This window comes from Solea solea, chromosome 17 (genome assembly GCF_958295425.1).
Source record: "Solea solea chromosome 17, fSolSol10.1, whole genome shotgun sequence".
Taxonomy (NCBI): domain Eukaryota; kingdom Metazoa; phylum Chordata; class Actinopteri; order Pleuronectiformes; family Soleidae; genus Solea; species Solea solea.
The window spans coordinates 23,020,333-23,040,133 of NC_081150.1; the positions used below are offsets into that span (position 1 = coordinate 23,020,333).

General features: G+C 42.0%; 1 protein-coding gene across 1 annotated transcript; it reads right to left on the reverse strand.

Annotated features, from left to right (window-relative positions):
* Positions 1–1,926: 1,926 nt before the first annotated feature.
* LOC131443313 (stonustoxin subunit alpha-like) lies at positions 1,927–18,913 on the reverse strand. The gene is made up of 5 exons (XM_058612835.1): positions 18,838–18,913; positions 4,485–4,641; positions 4,214–4,387; positions 3,101–3,147; positions 1,927–3,020 (listed from the first exon to the last, which is right to left on the reverse strand). Exons 1-5 carry the CDS (start codon positions 18,911–18,913, stop codon positions 2,476–2,478), a joined length of 999 nt encoding a protein of 332 aa, XP_058468818.1. The 3' UTR covers positions 1,927–2,475.
* Positions 18,914–19,801: the final 888 nt, after the last annotated feature.

Genomic DNA, 19,801 nt, shown 5'->3' on the forward strand with positions numbered 1-19,801 from the left:
ATAACATACATTAGAGCAGAACTTGTTATAAAACATAACCACACTTGTTTCATGAGGATCTGGACTTATTCTTCCAGACTCTATAGAAACTGTTATCATTGTAAATGATATACTTCCCAACAATATGGGGACACTGTAACACACACACACACTCTACAGTCAGTGGGTCAGACCATATGAGGACGTCAAACCAAACACACACTCAAGTCTTTCACAGCTAAACAATATGAGGACCTGACGACTGAACACATGTATGACTCATGTCAATAACTACCAGCATCTTCTATTGTCGGGTAACAACAAACTGTTGACAACATTTTAGACAACTGTCTCTGTAGATTTAAATGAAGAAAAACTTTTGTTTGGTTAGTTTTACAGCGTGTCCATCACCTTAATTGTTAGCTAATTAGCTAAATTAAGCTCACATGGGGATTGTTAAAATTTAAACAGCCATAATTAACAATGAATGTATTAAGGTGACAATAAAAAAAAATTTATGATCAGGCACTTCGTCTAGTCAGTTGGAATAATTTGTTTGTAGTTCCTTTTAAATTACCTTGAAACTTACCTCTTCAGATCAGCGTTAACGTGTCCGCATTGCAAATGACGTCAAAGATCTTGTATATGCCAAGATGGATATCTCCACAGTACTGAAGTTCCGGGATGGGAAGTTCATCAAGAGTGCCAGTGTGGTCTACGTTTCAGAAGCTTTAAAATCAAGCCATGAACCGTTCTGTACCATGGCAGACTTTATAAAATACCTTCACAATGATAGATCCTACACTGTGGATTATTTAGCAACTTTAGCAACTCAGCCATCTTTGTAAGCCTCAGCTCAGTCTATTGGCCAATCACAGGCTGCCTTGCCGACTTGCTAACAAATCAGAGGCTGTGTTATTGACTGCTGAGTAACCAAACATGCAGTGTGTGGCAGCATTCATCTCAAATGTCTTTAATACATGAGTGAATTAAGGGGATTAAATATATATGTATATATATATATATATATATATACATATATGAACATTGTATATATACATATAAATATATATGTATATATATACATATACACACACAAACATGTATATATTCCAATTTCTTTTTTGTTTTTATGGTCAGATAAAAATACATTCATGTAATAATTGCTGTAGCATACATGTTCTGATACCTCAGGTGGCCTGGAAAAGAGATGCACATATCTTGATTTTGTGCCACAAGGCAAAGGACATAAATATTGCATTCTTATAAAACATAAGACAATTAGATCAACTATAACAATTGAGAATATATTTATTTGACTCAAATGTTGGAGAGTGTGTGAGTGTGTCCACAAGTGACATATGAGTACAAGTGTGTTAAAAGTATGTTTAAGTACCAACACTGGCCACTAGTAATCAAAAATTTTGACACACACACACACACACACTCGATTCTTGAATATTGTGACATTTTAGGACTTTGGAGATTTTTAGTCTGGGAGCATGTTTGGAGGGTCCAGAACACCATATAATGGTCAGAGAAATGAGGACCTCTAAAATGTCCTCACATCTCTCAACGTACTGATATTGTTGGTGTGTTATCATAAAAATGTCCTGATTTGTCACAAATACAAGTGCACACACACACACACACTCCCACACTGCTGCCTCCATCACTACGTTCAAATGTCTTATTTTGTCACTTCAGTGTTTGAAATCCTTTGTTCAGATTGACGTCAGTGACACAAAGTGACCACACGAGGCAGAAGAGGACCACCAGCTCCTGTGTCCCCGCAGCTAAAATCACTGGTTTTCTCTATGGGCTTTGGTGTGGGAGAGTGAGTGGATGGAGCTGTTAATCTATGACCTAAAAGAGCGTAGACTTAATCTGACATAGATTGTATTAGGTGTCAGTACCTCGTCATCAACACAACAAAGTAGATTAAAGTGATATGATGTGGTTTTTATTGATGTTGAAAATGTCATTCTTCATTAAGCCACAGACACAGAAACCACAGACACTGATGATGTTTGGAAAGTGCAAAAACCCTCTGAGTGTCATGAGTTTCCTGTCACTGTGGACACGTTCTTCGCTGTCGTTCACAGAGTAGCAGGAGGACAGAGGTCATCCTGAGGTCACGCACACTCAGTTTCACCTGCATCACAGCAGAAACCACACTTCCTCATTCATGGCATAATCTGCTCATGTGTGTTTCATTTTCCATGTGTGTGTGTGTGTGTGCGTAACTCTGAGTGTTGTTCTGCTCACATGCAGCAGGGGGCGCTGTTGTCAGGCAGCATGAAGAGGAGGAGGAGGAGAAGCAGTGCATGCTGGGACAGAAAGGCTCCATGAGAAGATGATGTTCTTCAGAAAAAGAGTCAAACTCTTACCATCTTTATTTACTTTGTTTTCTATTTGATTAAAAACCTTGAATTTTATTTTATATTATTTGAGCTTTGACCTCGTCCACCACTGAAGCTGCTGTCTCTTCATGTCCTACAGAGGACACAGAGACACTGAGGAACCAGGCCAGACCAGGAACCCAGGATAAACCGGTTCAGTGAATGTGGTCCTGAATGTGTGGAGGTGGATCAGTGAGTCAGAGGAGACGCTGTAGAAGGACAGAATCCCAGCAGGACAGTCCACATACACTGATACTCTGTGAGAGACAGAGGACATGATGGGACTTTGTGTCCCACAGTGACGGACAGAGTAACTATGATCATCAGAGCAGAACAGACTCCAGGACTGATCATTATGTCCAAACAAACAGTCAGAACCGATGCCTTTCCTCTTGATTCCTCTGTAACTCAGTGATATATAAACTCTTCCTCTCCACTCGACCTCCCAGTAACAGCGACCAGTCAGACCAGGTCTACACAGCAGCTGAGGAAAGAACTTGTCTGGAAAAGAAAAAAAGAATCTGTCTGGATGATCAGGATACGACTGATCTTCTGTCACACGGGTCACTTTCCTGTTGTCGTGAGACAGTTTGAGTTCTCTGTTCATTGTGTTTGTGTCCAGTTCCAGTTCACATGAATCTGATGAAGACAACGAGACACAGCTGCAGTTTATTGATGATCAGCTGATATGTTGTTATTTCCTGTAAATCCATACTTACACTTCCTGACACCAGGTTTTAACCTCTGCTCTCCAGCATGGTCCATCCTGGAGGAAGAAACAGTCTGAATGAGTTTCTGTCCAACATGAGTCCAAACTGTTGTCTTAATGACGCACTCTGGTGGACACAATTATGAACTACAAGGACAGGTGTGTTTCAAAGAGAAGACGGTGTCTGCAGAACCAGAGACCACAGTTTCAGGAGGCTACGCATTTACTCAACAGCACCACCACGTGGACAACACAGAAGACAACTTCTGTTTATACAATTGAAACCCACCACGAGTAAACCAGCAACAAGTTGGCCTAGCACAAACCAAGTAAACAAAGAAAATAGATAAAAATTAGGGATTTCATTTGTATTTTTTACAGTGTTTCAAATCGCAGTATTGTGGGTCTAAAAACCATAAACTTTATATTTAAATTACGGTTGTTTGATCGCTTGCTTGAATCGATACCTAGTTTCCAGTGCTTTTGTGGTTTTTACAGCTGCGCGTCACAGAGGAAACACATGGCTACTTATGCAGCTGCTGCTGCAGAGGCTCGTCGCTGTTACTGCTGCTTCCAAAACTTGTATGTTTTCACCATTGAATGAAGAATGAAGAACAACTTGATTGTAGCTGTAAGATGACGAACATCTCGTACACAACTCACGACAAACACCACAGAATAAAGACATCTTTACTTTAGTTTGACCGTAGACTGTTTGAAGTGGACCAGGACTGTTCTGTACCCAGTACCAGGACTTCTCACATGATGCTGCTACTTTGTGCAGATGATCTGTCCAGTTCATGGTTCTGGTCGTTTCTCAGGCTGAACTATGTGACATTCACTCGTTCTCACCAGAGTCTAGTGTTTGTTTCTAGTTTTCTAGTTTATTGTCAAACAAGAACAATATCTATCAGGCAGATGATTTGCTGTGGTGCCCCCTAAAGGGAGGAGCCAGAAGAAGAAGAAGAACAACAGGCGTTTAAATAGTATCACTAATGTTTGGTTATACTCACTGACAGAGGAAAACATAATAACAGGACATCTTCAACTTGAACCTCCTGACAAGTTTTAATACTGCTGCTGATCATGAAGAGGAAGAGGAGGAGGAGGAGGAGGAGAATACCTGAGAGTGTCCAGTCTCCAGTGAGGACTCTTCAGTTCAGCAGACATTAGCTTCTCTCCTGAGTCTCCTGGATGATTGAAGCTCAGGTCCAGTTCTCTCAGATGGGAGGGGTTGGAGTTCAGAGCTGAGGTCAGAGAAGAACATCCTTCCTCTGAGACCAGACAACCTGACAGACTGGAGTTAAGAAGATATGATGAACTCAGTGATTCAGAAAAAACATCTTCATCAACAGGAACCTAAAGAAGCAAAGAGTTAGAGTCAGAGTTCTGACCTGAGAGTCTCCAGAGAACAGTGAGGACTCTTCAGTCCATCACACAGCAGCTTCACTCCTGAATCCTGCAGGTCGTTGTTACTCAGGTCCACGTGTCTCAGACGAGAGGACACAGAGCTGAGGACTGAGGACAGAGCTTCACAGCTTCTCTCTGAGAGTTTACAGCCACTCAGTCTGAGGTAGAAAACAGTGATGAACAAAAGGTTAAACATGTTTGTCTTGTGCTCTTCAGAAAATGTCTTATTAATATTTATATACTGATCCACGTACAGAGCTTTGTTGGAGGCTTTGACCACCGGCAGCAGCTTCAGAAGAGCCTCCTCTGAAGCAGAGTATTTCTTCAGGTCAAACTCTTCCAGATCTTTTCCTGATGACAGTAAGATGAAGACCAGAGCTGACCACTGAGCAGGAGACAGTGTCTCTGTGGACAGGCGTCCTGATGTGAGGGACTCTTGGATCTCCTCCACAAGAGAACAATGGTTCAGTTCATTCAGACAGTGGAACAGGTTGATGCTTCTCTCTGCTGACAGATTCTCACTGATCTTTTTCTTGATGTACTCAACTGTTTCCTGATTGGTCTGTGAACCACTTCCTGTTTGTGTCAGTAGACCTCTTAAGAGCTTCTGATTGGTCTCCAGTGAAAGACCCAGGAGGAAGCGGAGGGACAAGTCCAGGTGTCCATTTGGACTCAGTAAGGCCTCGTCCACAGCACTCTGGTGCAGATGATTCAGTTCAGGTTTGTTTCTAAACGGTCTGGTCAACTGGCTCGTTGTTGGTTCTGACAATAGATTTGTTCCAGAGGTGATGAAGGTCAGATGAACATGAAGAGCAGCCAGAAACTCCTGAACACTCAGATGGACAAAGCAGAAGACCTTGTCCTGGTACAGGCCTCTCTCCTCTTTAAAGATCTGAGTGAAGACTCCTGAGTAAACTGAAGCTGCTTTGATATCGATGCCACACTCTGTCAGGTCTGATTCATAGAAGATCAGGTTTCCTTTCTGCAGCTGCTCAAAAGCCAGTTTCCCCAGAGACTCAATCATCTTCCTGTTCTCTGGACTCCAGTGTGGATCTGTCTCAGCTCCTCCATCATATTTGACCCTCTTCACTTTGGACTGAACCACCAGGAAGTGGATGTACATCTCAGTCAGGGTCTTGGGCAGTTCTCCTCCATCTCTGGTTTTCAACATGTTCTCCAGAACCTTTGCAGTGATCAAGCAGAAGACTGGGATGTGGCACATGATGTGGAGGCTTCGTGATGTCTGGATGTGGGAGATGATCCTCCTGGCCTGCTTCTCATCTCTGAACCTCTTCCTGAAGTAGTCCTCCTTCTGTGGGTCCGTGAACCCTCTGACCTCTGTCACCATGTCCACACAGTCAGGAGGGATCTGATTGGCTGCTGCAGGTCGTGTGGTTATCCAGAGGCGAGCAGAGGGAAGCAGTTTCCCCCTGATGAGGTTTGTCAGCAGCACGTCCACTGAGGTGGACGCTGTGACGTCAGTCAGGATCTCAGTGTTGTGGAAGTCCAGAGGAAGTCGACACTCGTCCAGACCATCAAAGATGAAGACCACCTTAAAGTCTTCAAACCTGCAGATTCCTGCTTCTTTGGTTTCAGTGAAGAAGTGATGGATGAGTTCCACCAAACTGAACTTCTTCTTTTTCAGCACATTCAGCTCTCTGAAGGTGAAGGGAAACATGAACTGTACGTCCTGGCTGCTTTTGTCTTCAGCCCAGTCCAGAGTGAACTTCTGTGTTAACACTGTTTTCCCAATGCCAGCCACGCCCTTTGTCATCACTCTTCTGATTGGTCCGTCTCTTCCAGCTGAGGCTTTAAAGATGTCTTCTTGTCTGATGGATGTTTCTGGTCTGTCTGGTTTCCAGGAAGCTCTTTCAATCTGTCTGACCTCATGTTCTTCATTGACCTCTCCAGTCCCTCCCTCTGTGATGTAGAGCTCTGTGAAGATCTCATTCAGAAGGGCGGGGTTTCCTGCTTTAGCCACGCCCTCAAACAAACACTGGAACTTCTTCTTCAGGTTTGATTTGAGTTCACGTCGACAAGCTGAAGCTCTGATTTCTGACAGAACACAAGAAAATAAATCAGTGAGTGGATCATTGAGAAAATAAGATGTTCTTCCTTTCACATTAAAAGTCCTCTTACTGTCAGCTAGCTTCTCCTGCTTCATCCTCCTTAAGAAGTCCTCTGTGATCTTCAGAAAGGCCTCTCTGCTGCTCCTCTGCTCCTCATCCTCCCTCTGACTCTCTGAGACTTCTGTGTGATCTGTATCCAGAACCTTGTGGATCTTCTTCAGCTCGTTCTTCACAAAGCAGATGATGTTCTCCTCCAGCAGCTGGAACAGAACATGTGAAGTTTAACCTCAGATGATCAGTGAAGTCCTGCAGGTCCACAGAGCAGCATCCAGACTGTCAGGACCAGGAGCCTCATGTATAAAAGAGTGCGCAGCTTTCATACTAAAAGACGGCGTACACACAAAATTCATAAAGTATGTACGCAAAGAAAATCTCAGATTTATAAAACTGTGCGTACGCCAAGTCCTGCGCACCTTTTCTTCATACATCCCATCAAAGGTGAAACTGAGCGGAGATGAATGAGGAACACACCACGCCCACCCACAAATGAATATACAAATGACTCTAAACGCCTTCGTCCTGAAGAAAAAGGACAACTGTGGCAGCAAAGAAAGAAGGAAATAAAAGAAAAAGAAGGAAAGTGCACGATCAACTCGTCAATTTATGATGTATAAATCTGTAAAAATAGATGATTTTGGTTGTTTTTTTTTGGAATTAGTGATAAACACAAAGGAACTAAATGTCAGGGTCACAGTGACTGCTCTCATATTAATATTGATGCTTAAAAAACTGTCTGTGCATTGATAGTTGATCCTGTGCATGTTTTTTTCTGGTGTAACATGTATGTTTAGACATGACTGATCCATGTGAGCTGAATTTACAGATTATTTCAACAATCTATAAGTGTCACACGTCATCATCTACACACATTACGCACAAAATAAGCAGACAGAGTTCACGGTCACACACACACACACACACACACACACACACACAGGTTTGTAGTGTGTGTGTTCGCTCACAGGATCAGTTTCGTCTTCAGTGTCCTCTCTGATGTTATCCACATATGTTCAAACGTACGTGGTGTATCAGTATTGTTTGTCACAGAAAATTCATGTTTGTCACTGTAGACACATTAATAATATTATTTTCAAACACTGTGATAAGTTTCAGAGCTTAATATTGCAGCGTCTCCACCTGACAAGAGTTTGCGGAGCTCTCGGCAAATTCTCACGGCAGCTCGAGAGTTTGCGCTGCGATGCGCAAACTTCCACGCCAAGTACATTTTTATACATGCCGTCTGTGCGTGAAAGCAAGCGTACGCCGTCTTTTTGTGCGTACGCACGGTTTATACATGAGGCCCCAGGACTCTGCTTCAGTATTAACAGTAGTGTCATGTTTGTACATTTACACACCTTAAATATGGAGCCCAGGTCTGCTCCATGCTGCTGGACAGACTGACCACTGAGAACCTCTGTCCTCTGCTGATCAACTCTGAGGAGAAAAGATTCAGTGTCATTTACTAAACAATCATTTGTTTCTACGAGGTTTTCAATGTGCTGCACCTACGATTCTTCTTCAGCCAAGTTCACATGACATGAGTTTGACAGGTTGAAGACATTACATTACATTACATGTCATTTAGGTGACGCTTTTATCCAAAGCGACTTACAATAAGTGCATTTAAACATTTGGGTACAAATAAGAGCTAGAAGTAAGTAAGAGCTTCAAGTAAACCAAACTATGAAGTGCTAGTCGTAAGTGCGATGTATATATATATATATATTTTTCTTTTGTTTGTTTTTTTTTTTGTCTTTTTTTGTCGTCATCGTCTTAGTCGAGGTAGAGTCGGAAGAAATGTGTTTTTAGTCGGCGGCGGAAGATGTGGAGGCTTTCTGCTGTCCGGATGTTGATGGGGAGCTCGTTCCACCATTTGGGAGCTAGGACAGTGAACAGTCTCGAGTTCTGTGAATGCCTCTGCGATCCTCTCAGTGAGGGGGCAGCGAGCCGGTTTGCCGATGCAGAGCGAAGTGGGCAGGCTGGGGTGTAGGTTTTGATCATGTCCTGGATGTAGGCTGGACCGGATCCGTTTGTAGCATGGAACGCAAGCACTAGAGTCTTGAAGCGGATGCGAGCAGCTACAGGAAGCCAGTGAAGGGAGCGGAGGAGAGGTGTAGTGTGGGAGAATTTTGGTAAGTTGAAGACCAGTCGAGCGGCTGCATTCTGGATGAGTTGCAGGGGTCGTATGGCACACGCAGGGAGACCAGCCAGGAGGGAGTTGCAGTAATCCAAGCGTGAGATGACAAGAGCCTGGACCAGAACCTGTGCCGCCTTCTGGGTTAGAAGAGGCCGTATCCTTCTGATGTTGTGCAACATGTATCTGCAAGATCGAGCTGTTGCAGCAATGTAGGCAGTGAGGGAGAGATGGTCATCAAGTGTCACACCCAGGTTCCTTGCGGTATGAGACGGAGTTACCACAGAGTTGTCGAGGGTGATGGTTAGGTCTGTGGTGGGAGAGCCCTTTCCTGGGAGAAAAAGAAACTCAGTCTTGTTGAGATTGAGTTTCAGGTGATGGTCAGACATCCACTGAGAGATGTCGGTCAGACAAGCGGAGATCCGTTCTGCTACATGTGTGTCGGAGCTGGGAAAAGAGAGAATGAGTTGCGTGTCGTCGGCGTAGCTGTGATAGGAAAAACCATGAGAGAGAATAACAGAACCAAGAGAGTTGGTGTATAGAGAGAAGAGGAGAGGGCCCAAGACAGAACCCTGAGGGACCCCAGTAGCTAGAGGACAGGGTTCAGACACAGATCCTCTCCAGGTTACTCTGTATGTTCGGTTTTGAAGATAGGACGAGAGTAGGGTAAGTGCAGATCCTGAGACACCTAGTTCTTGAAGGGAGGAAAGGGTGTTTTGATTTCCTCCATTTCCTTTCTGCTGCCCGTATCGTAGCTCTCTCAGCACGCACTGAGTCCGACAACCACGGGGCTGGGGAGGATTTAGGAACCCGCCGTGAAGTAAGAGGACAGAGAGAGTCAAGAGAGGAGGACAGAGTAGAGAGGAATGTGTCTGTGGCAGAGTTGGGATGCATGAGGGAGAAGGAGTCAGCTGAAGGAAGTGCTGATAGAACAGTTGAGGAGAGAGAGGAGGGAGAGAGAGAGCGAATGTTGCGACAGACAAGTGCAGTATCTGATGAGATGAGATCATCAGATTGGGAGAGTGGGAGAGAGTAGGAAAAGAAGAAATGATCAGAGACTTGAAGTGGAGTTACCGTGAGGTCGGAGGTAGAGCAGTTTCTGGTGAAGATGAGGTCAAGGTGGTTGCCAGCTTTGTGAGTTGGTGGAGAAGGAGCAAGTGAGAGAGAAAGAGACGAAAGTAGAAGAAGTAGATCGGATGACTTCTCTGACTGGATGTTGAAGTCACCAAGAAGAACAAGTGGTGGGCCATTTTCTGGGATGTTTGAGAGGAGGACATCTAGTTCCTCCAAGAAGTGTCCCAATGGGCCTGGTGGACGGTAGATGACAACAATGATTAGTTTGACTGGGTGAGTTACAGTTACAGCATGAAATTCAAACGACTGTGAAGAGAAGTGTGGCAGTGGGTAAAATGTGAAAGTCCAGTTGGGGTTGATGAGCAGACCTGTCCCGCCACCTCTTCCAGTGGATCTGGGTGTGTGGGAGAAGGAGTGGGCGGAGGACAGAGCTGCAGGGGTGGCTGTGTTGGAGGGTGTTATCCAAGTCTCAGTGAGAGCAAGGAAGTCCAGGCATTGCTCAGTAGCAAAGCCGGAGATGAACTCAGTCTTGCGGGTAGCTGACTGGCAGTTCCACAGGCTCCCTGCGACATGGTGTTGGATGTGAGTGGAGCGGGTGGGATAGATAAGTGAGGACAGGTTACGGTGATTCTGTGAGTGATTGTGAGGTTTGTAGTATCTATGAGAGGAGACATGAACAGGAATGGAAAAAAGGCACATATGTGAAAGGTAGAGAACACTTGCAGACAGGTACTTAGCCTCGTTAGCCTCCTTGTTAGACTCCGGTTTAGACTCCTTTGTATTTGTCCTCCTGAGTCTTCATCAGACTCCGGTTTAGACTCCTTTGTCTTTGTCCTCCTGAGTCTTCATCAGACTCCGGTTTAGACTCCTTTGTCTTTGTCCTCCTGTGTCTTCATCAGACTCCGGTTTAGACTCCTTTGTCTTTGTCCTCCTGAGTCTTCTTCTGAATAGTCTGCCGCTGAAGCTGCCGCTTCAAAGTCAGTGCTGCTTTTTAAAAGACACCTGATTAGGGGCTGATTGGTTACAGCTGTGTTGGCCACTCCCCTGTAGCCAGTGAAACTTCTCACCTGGTGATGGTGATGGCCCAATAGAAACTAGGTCAAAACAGCAACAATAACAAATTTCTCTTTGACCTAGCAGACAAAATATCTTAACAAAACTTTCACCTTAACTAAACAGACAAGTCAAAAGTCACAAAAGTCAAGCAACCCAGCTAGATACAATAGCAATTAATGAAATAGCAACCAAATAGTAAAGACCTACAGAAGTGATACTTAGCTTAATTCCAGTAGTCCTATGAGATACCCAGATAGTCCAAATGCACACTGAGACAAAAGTCCCTGAAGGACAGTCTCTAGGGTTTGTTATGTGTGAAGTCTCAAAGACACAATCAGAGAGGCTTGTCCATGAGTCCCTGACCAATCACGGACTCTGACTAGATTTACTGCTGGAAACGTATTCAGAGACGAGGACAGGCTGAAGACGTTTAGTGGAGACAGAAAAACAAGACTGGTCCACCAAAGAGAAGAAGAGTGTTTTTCTGGATTCAACATGTTTTGGACTAGACAGGCTCCCCCTGGTGGAGGATCATGTAAGTGTGTGTTACTATGTGTGAAATTCTTACATCAGTTCACCATGTTTTTGTCCATCCTTGAAGCTAATATAACGATCTATAGACCGGTCACTCTTCATGGACACACAGCTGGGTCCAGGTCCAGGTCCAGCAGAGTCTGGTCTCTGTTGATGGATCCTCCTACAAACACATGATGTGTAAATAAAACACTGAGCTGTGACATGGAGACGAGTCACATGATCCATGAGATCCTCATCTCACCTCTGACCCTCATGTTCCTCACACAGAGTGGTTTTAGAGGGCGGAGCTACCTCTTCACTGTCCTTGATCTGATTCATAGCAGAGCGCCACCTGCTGGGAGAATAAAACTCGCTCATTACAAGTTCTGCTAACATGGGTGGACCACATTGACCTAATGTGGGCCGGTCAGCAAGAAGACTTTTTTTGACCACAGAATTGGCCGACATGACCCTCATTGGCTGACTGAACAATCGGCACAGCCCATTGGTTTATGCTAATAATGGACTGTCAGCCACTTAGTTACTGGTTCATTTCAAAGAGCCGTTAAAAAGATTGAGAGGGGTCTAGCTGCAGACCTTCGTTGCAGACCTGCACTGTGAGGTCTCCTGCACTGTCAGGACCGGAAGTTGATTCGAAGCCTTTCAAAATAAAAGCGACCATACCTGAAGCATATATTCAAAATAAAAGCGAGCATACTTGAAGCACGTATTTTTCATTCCCCATGTGATGTGTGAAAATGACGAGGTGAGTAAAAGTCAAGTGACAACAACTTTGCGTCATACGAAGAAACAGAAACAGTCTTTAGTCACTAGAACGTTATGTTGCACACTATATATTGTCCTGTAAAGTTATATTAATTTGAAAGAATCGGGTTTTGGACTTTTGGGTAGTTTTTAGCGTTGTTATCGTATCATATCGTTGTGAGATGACCTTTCATGCTCTGACAAAAAAGCAGACACATTTTTTTTTCTTTAGACCACTTTCGGTGGTCAAAGTGGTGGATCACGGCAAAAAAGCAGCGGAATGGGTGCAGGCGAATCAACACTTGTTTGCAGCCAGAGTGGAGATGCCTCAGATTTTTAACATGAACAGCACCCAAACTGAGGAGGCTGCGCAGGAAATGGGAAAGCTGTTTGACACCATGGATCTGAATGAGGAAGAGAAAGAATTCATTCTTGAGCCTTTTAAATTTATTTTTTACCAGATTGAAGATATGTGGCTCTTCTGTGAAGAGATTATAGACAAACGAGGGTACTTGGCGTACTGTGAGTACAAAGAGAAGAAAGAAAAAAAAAAAAAAAGTTAAAATTGTGGAAAAAGTTGTTGTTGTTGTTCTTAAAACACTAATAATTAAAATCATTAAAAAAACTGCTTAGGAGATATTGTTATCTGGGTCATGTAACTAGGTATTCAGTAATGAACTTTGAACACAAAGCTAAGTTCATTTAAAATCATCAACCCTCACACCCTCCATGTGGTCCAACAGCACAAGGTAAGAACATAGCACAAACAATATTAAGCAATTATTAAATGAATTATGAGGTGTTATAATTGCAAACAAACATAAGATATGCCTATATAAAAAAATAAGTAAATCAATATGTAATTGGATCCAACAGTGCAGGGGGCTAAATTTTCAATGATAAATAATGGTATAGAAGCAAAGAACAATCAGCAATAGGTTGGAGTGTAGATGCATTATGCCATCACACATTAAGGTGTATTTACAGAGATTTATTGTTTCAATATGAATTTGTAGTGCAGACTAAACTAACAGCTGTCCTTTTTGTGATTTATATTAAATTAAAATACTGGCGTAAAATAATGCATGTTTTGAGTAGGCTAATAATGTTTATAGGGGATCATAACAATAGCTGTACATCTAGTTTGCACTGATTATCTGTAGAATAACCCTAGAAGTGGTCATAACATTTTGTATTTTCTTTTTTTTATATATAATATTTTGTTCGTTTTTTATCTTGACATTTTCCTGAGTTTTTTCACCTTATACAGTTGAACTGGAAAGATATACAGTTTTTCCAAGAAATAAACATTGGGAACGAAAAATATGTGCTTCCGGTATGGTCGCTTTTATTTTGAAAGGCTTCGAATCAACTTCCGGTCCTGACAGTGCAGGAGACCTCACAGTGCAGGTCTGCAACGAAGGGTCCTGACAGTGCAGGTCTGCAGCGAGACTGTCTTGTAAAGATTTGACTCGTTCGTGAACGTCACAGCTCGACTCACAACTCAACTCAAGACGCTGTTTGCATCACACTTTACAGCCCTTCACTGCAGGTGAGTCCACTGGTTTAACAGAAGAGCCCGCCCTCTGGTGGTCAGGTAAGAAGCTGCCCAATAGATAGATACATATGTATGTTAAACATCTGGACTTTGAAGAGAATTGAGCATTGAGAATAAAGGTTTAATTTAACTTTAGTTTCTTAAATCTTATCAAAATATGACCTCGTCCTCTGGATCCTTTTGTTTCACCTACAATGGCTGTAATCTGTTTTCACCGGAAACATAAAATTATCAGTCACTATCTGATCTTTCATTCCAGCAGAACTTCTCTTTCACCAAAAGCACAAATGTCCTCTAAACCAGTGATTTCCAAACATTTTAGTCGCTGAACAACAGAATCAGTGATGTCAGATTCATGAGCTTCAATGAAGAAGTCTGATGATTGTTTTTGCTGCCAAGGTTTTATAGAACAGTGAATAAAGTCTGGGATTTGTAAAGTTTCAGGAATTTATTTGAAATGTTGCCATTTCTTTGAAAAATCTTGGAGAAACTGGTATACAAAAGAATCCTTGAACACTGAGTATTGAGCTGAAAGGATCAGCCAGTAAAAATCTGGCTTTGGAACTATGTTCATTTTCTGGTGGTGTCCAGAAAACAACATTGGGTTTTTAGATAACTGGCAAAACTTCTGGGGGAAACCTGGTCTCATGAGGAGAGATGGCGTCCATCCCACTTTGGATGGAGCAGCTCTCTTATCTAGCAGCTTTGGACATTTTATTAGAAACCCATGACAATCCAGAGTTGAGACCAGGACACAGAGTTGCAGTCTTTCATGCTTCTCTGTGCTTCTTTTCGAGCAGTCACCAATTAAAAACCCCATAGAGACTGTGTCTGTCCCTCGACCTACTAAAGTAAAAACTAAAGTAAATAAAGTAAATAAATCAATAACAAACAGAAGAGGAGTTAGACATTCTAACTTAATAAAGATTAATACCAACAATAATATAGAGTCAAATAATACCACTTTTAAATGTGGACTATTAAATATAAGGTCACTCTCCTCAAAATCTGTTTTAATAAATGATCTAATTTCTGACAATTGTATTGATTTATTCTGTGTAACTGAAACTTGGTTACATGAAGAAGATTACGTTAGTCTAAATGAGTCAACTCCACCCACTCATGCTAATACCCATATTCCTAGAAGCTCAGGCCGAGGAGGAGGAGTAGCAGCCATTTTTAATACTAGATTATTAATCAATCCCAAGCCCAAACCAGGATATTCATCATTTGAAAGCCTTATTCTTAATCTATCTCATCCTAGTTGGAAATCACAGAAACCAATTATGATAGTCACAGTTTATCGTCCACCTGCACCTTATTCAGAGTTCCTATCAGAGTTCTCTGAGTTCTTATCTGAGTTAGTGCTTAAGACAGATCAAATCATAATTGTAGGGGATTTCAACATCCATGTAGATGTTGACCGTGATAGTCTTAGCTGCGCATTTAACTCGCTGTTGGAATCAATAGGTTTTATTCAACACGTTAATAAACCAACTCATTACCTTAATCACACCCTCGACCTTGTTTTAACTTATGGTATTGATATTGATAACTTAAACATAGTTCCTCAAAACCCTCTCCTTACTGATCATTATTTACTCACATTTAATTGTACAATAATGAACTACAATAACATAAATAAGAAATACTGTCTGATAATATTATGAATACATTCAAAGAGACAGTGCAACCTTTATTTAACTCGGTGCCATATGTCAGTACATCTGAAGGTACCTTTTGTGATTTTACTCCCGCCCTCATAGATAACCTTGTTGATAGTACAGCGGCCTCACTGCGTCCTACATTAGATTGTGTTGCCCCTCTGAAAAAGAAAGTGGTGAATCAGATGAGACGAGCACCATGGTTTAACTCCAATACTCGTGCTCTTAAACAGGCGTTACGTAGATTAGAAAGAAAATGGCGTTCCAATAACCTAGAGGAATTTTATATAGCCTGGAAAGATGGTTTTGTAGCTTACAAAAAAGCCCTACACAAAGCTAGAGCTGCCTATTATTCTTCTCTAATTGAAGAAAATAAGAATAATCATAGGTTTCTTTTCAGCACTGTAGCCAGGCTGACACAGAGCCACAGCTCCACTGAACCATCTATTCCTTTAACACTGAGCAGTGATGACTTTATGAACTTTTTTGTGAATAAAATAACATCAATTAGAATAAATATTGATCATCTCCTCCCTCATATTGGGACTGACTCATCTTTTAGCACAAGAGCTTTAGAAGCACCAGGTGCACAGTTAGACAGTTTCTCCACTATAGATCTCCCTGAGTTAACATCATTAGTTTCATCATCTAAGCCATCAACCTGTCAGTTAGATCCTATCCCCACCAAACTGTTTAAAGATGTGTTTCCTTTAATTAACAGCTCTATATCAACTCAAATTAATCTATCCTTATTAACTGGATATGTGCCCCAAACGTTTAAAATAGCAGTTATTAAACCCCTTCTCAAAAAAGCGACCCTTGACCCAGATATTTTAGCTAATTACCGACCTATATCTAATCTTCCCTTTGTTTCTAAAATCTTAGAAAAGGGAGTTGCTAATCAATGATGTGAATATTTGCGCATTAATGGCCTGTTTGAAGATTTTCAGTCAGGTTTTAGATTAAACCATAGCACAGAAACAGCACTAGTTAAAGTTAGTAATGATCTTCTCTTGGCTTCAGATAATGGTCTAGTTTCTTTACTTGTCCTGTTAGATCTTAGTGCTGCATTTGACACCATTGATCATAATATTCTACTGCAGAGATTGGAGCAGACTCTTGGGATCACAGGTGCTGCCCTCTGCTGGTTTAAATCATACTTATCTGAGAGATTCCAGTTTGTTCATGTTAATGATAAAACCTCACTACAAACTAAAGTTAGCGCTGATTCCAGTGTGTAATATCACATGTCAACCAGCAGATGTCAGCATTTATACTGTGTCAGCAGAGCTGCTTCAAAAGGGTTGGGCCTTCTTCACGTTCAGAGGAACCAGGACATGTTCACATCCCATAATAAGACAAGTTTGCAGTATTACACCAGACATTTAAGCCTCTCTAAGTCACTACAGGGTCAATTCATTCTGTGTAAAAACCTCAGTCACTGAACAAGAGTCAGTGACGTGAGATTCATGAGCTTCACAGTAAAAACATCACGTCCACTCAGTTACAGTGTTGTTTTCGTCAATGATGACGATGACTAAATTATTTTGTTGACGCCCCTTTTTTTTAGTAGAGTCGGTCGCGGCGCACCACTGGCGGAGGAAATTTCATGTCAAACTTATGTGTGACACTGTTGTATGATGAAGTCGGCATCAATTCATGAAAAAAACTGTTGAAAAGTTGAAATATGGAGACTAAAGGTTTCTGCCCAACAGTAATCTCCAATACTTATTGACCTAAATGGATTTGTTAAAAGACTATACTTCTTTTTTTTTTTTTTTTTTAAACTAAAACTGACTAAAACTTTTTTGAGTTCGACTAAAATTGGACTAAAACTATCACATGATGAAATGACTAAAACTAATCAGCGTTTTAGTCCAAAAGACTAAAACTAAGACTAAATCTAGAATGGCTGCCAAAAACAACACTGCTCAGTTACAAAGTTCTTTTTCACATGTGTGATGAGATGAGTTTAGTTCTGTTACCTTGTAAAGGCAGGAAATGATCGTCATGAAGCTGCTGAACGTCTGTGAAGTGATTCTGCTGCTGAACATCGAACAAAACACAGACCAAAGTTTTCTCAAGTGTTATCTGAAGGAAATGTGATGAATGTGATCAAATAACTGCTCTGATCTGAACTTTACACTCAACTCCATCAACTGCAGTCAAATATTAACAGAATCAGATCTTATCACTGAACAATGATCTCGCTCAGACACATAAACCTATACAGTTATAACTCTAATCGACTCGACTCAGTTTAGTATCAGCTATGTTGTTTTCCGTGACTTCGTAGCACCTCCTCAAAGTGGGCGGAGTCATCACAGCAAGCCTGCGTGATACTATGGTGACATGGTTTTCTATGGGAGACTAGTAAAGGATTGTCTCCTTAATGAACCTGTTTTGCCAGTTTCCAGCAACATTTGTAGACCGTCAAGGGTGCACACTTGCTGCTCCTACATAATCATCCTGTTAACATTTCTCACTCGTTTCCATTACTTCCTTTAAATGAAATTCTTGATCACCTAATTTCCTTAGATTATTTTTCATCACCTCTCTATTTGCCTCATATGCCCTACACCTCAAAAGTTCATGTTCCACAGATTCCTCCTCTTCCTGACACCTCCTACACAGTCCTGTCTGATGTTTCCCTGCCAATTTAAGTGATTTATTCAGTGCACAGTGCCCTAGCCTCAACCTCATTATCACAACCTCCTCTCTCCTGTGTCCCATACCTACCCTATTGACCCTAACACTGTTCTGTATTTGATATAAATGCCTCCCTCTACCCTCTCTATCCAACACGTTCTCATTCCCAACGCGTCAAAATCGGCAGCTCGGTCACTGGCCGTACGCTTCAAGAAGTGACGCTGTCGGTACCCCTCTCGCTTCACATTTGGACGCTCAGGGATGTTTTATTGATATGGGCCTGTGGCACTGCCAAGTTAGCGACAACACATTTACCCACGTCCGGGTGGACGGAATTAGGAAAATAAATATGCAACGTACGGTTACACTTAAAAAATAAACCCAGAAGAGAAATGTTTCATATTGTGCGAGTAAGAGTAATGCTGCTACTAAAGACACTTTTTTCCTCCTATTTCATAAATACCAATCATGTAGCAGCATTATTAGGCCAAACATATGAAGTTAGTTAGATGCTTAAATATCACGTTTTATTTTGCCGTTGCGTGACGGCGTCATCTTCTAGACGCGACAACATCGTTGGACACGGACCCACTTTAATTTGGACAACACAGTAATCGACACATACGATACATTTGGTTTAAAATTCAACCACAGGGTAAATACAAGGCTGCTTAGTTTTTACATATGCTTATGATTTTTCTGTAAAAAAAACAAAAGCATGGCATGTTAGTTTAGTTAACGTAGACGTTTTTACTAATCAGCTAAAGTTAGCTCCTAGTAACTACCTATTACCTTGCGTTAGGAGAGGGACGCGGATGGAAACACGCTTTCCATGAGGCCAAGTGTCACACTGAAGCAACCCAGACATGGTTCGTATTTTATATTCTGGACATTTAAAAATGTTTCAGTCCTGAATGTCAGTGTAGGCCATTGCCAGGGATAGCATGCCACACTGTCAATGTACTACAGTATCATCAGTAGACTTTTTAGTTATTTATCAAAATTTTAAGCTGAATAACACCAGGTCAGATCAATGTGTCATCTCTGATGGAGCTCAAATCCTGAGAAATAAAGAAATGCTTTTTACTGCAAGCATGATTTGGCTGACATGAGTTACTTGACAATTTTCTTGTAGCCTCTTTTTCAAAAGAACACCCACGCCCCACCTAAAAAATGAAATAGGAATCCTATACTATATAGTATAAATGTAGATTGCATACAGTTATTTTAAAAACAAATGACAGTGTTTGACAAATATATGTTGCTTTATTGGGTGTTTATGTTTTTTTCCTCCATTACAGCTAAACGCCGTTGTAAGACTGGTCTCCCCTCACACCCTAAAGTAGAGGTGGCCTTTGCTCCAGGGACCGCTTCACACACAGTCTCTGCTGGTATGTATTTCATTAAATACGGTCTGTATAGGGCCACACGGTTGGCGTAGTGGTTAGTACTCTTGCCTTTACAGCAAGAAGACCCGGGTTTGAGCCCTGGTTGGAACAAGGGCCTTTCTGCATGGAGTTTGCATGTTCTCCACGTGTGTGTGTGGGTTCTCTCTGGGTCCTCCCACAGGCCAAAGACATGCAATATTGGGATCAGGTAAATTGGACATCCTAAATTGACCATAGATAGATAGGATAGGTGTGAGTGAGAGTGAATGGTTGTTTGTCTCTATGTGTGTGTGGCCCTGCGATGGACTGTCGAACTGTCCAGGGTGTACCCGCCTATTGCCCGATGTAGCTGAGATTGGTGGAGGACA

Coding starts and splice junctions, on each gene's coding strand:
- LOC131443313 (XM_058612835.1), bottom strand. CDS start 18,913: ATGTCTGGGTTGCTTCAGTGTGACACTTGGCCTCATGGAAAGCGTGTT. Junction 4,642..18,837: donor CGTCCCTCTCCTAACGCAAG/GTAATAGGTAGT, acceptor GTGGCTGTAAAC/TCTCAGAGAGAAGCTGTGAA. Junction 3,021..3,100: donor AAAACCTGGTGTCAGGAAGT/GTAAGTATGGAT, acceptor TGTCTTCATCAG/ATTCATGTGAACTGGAACTG.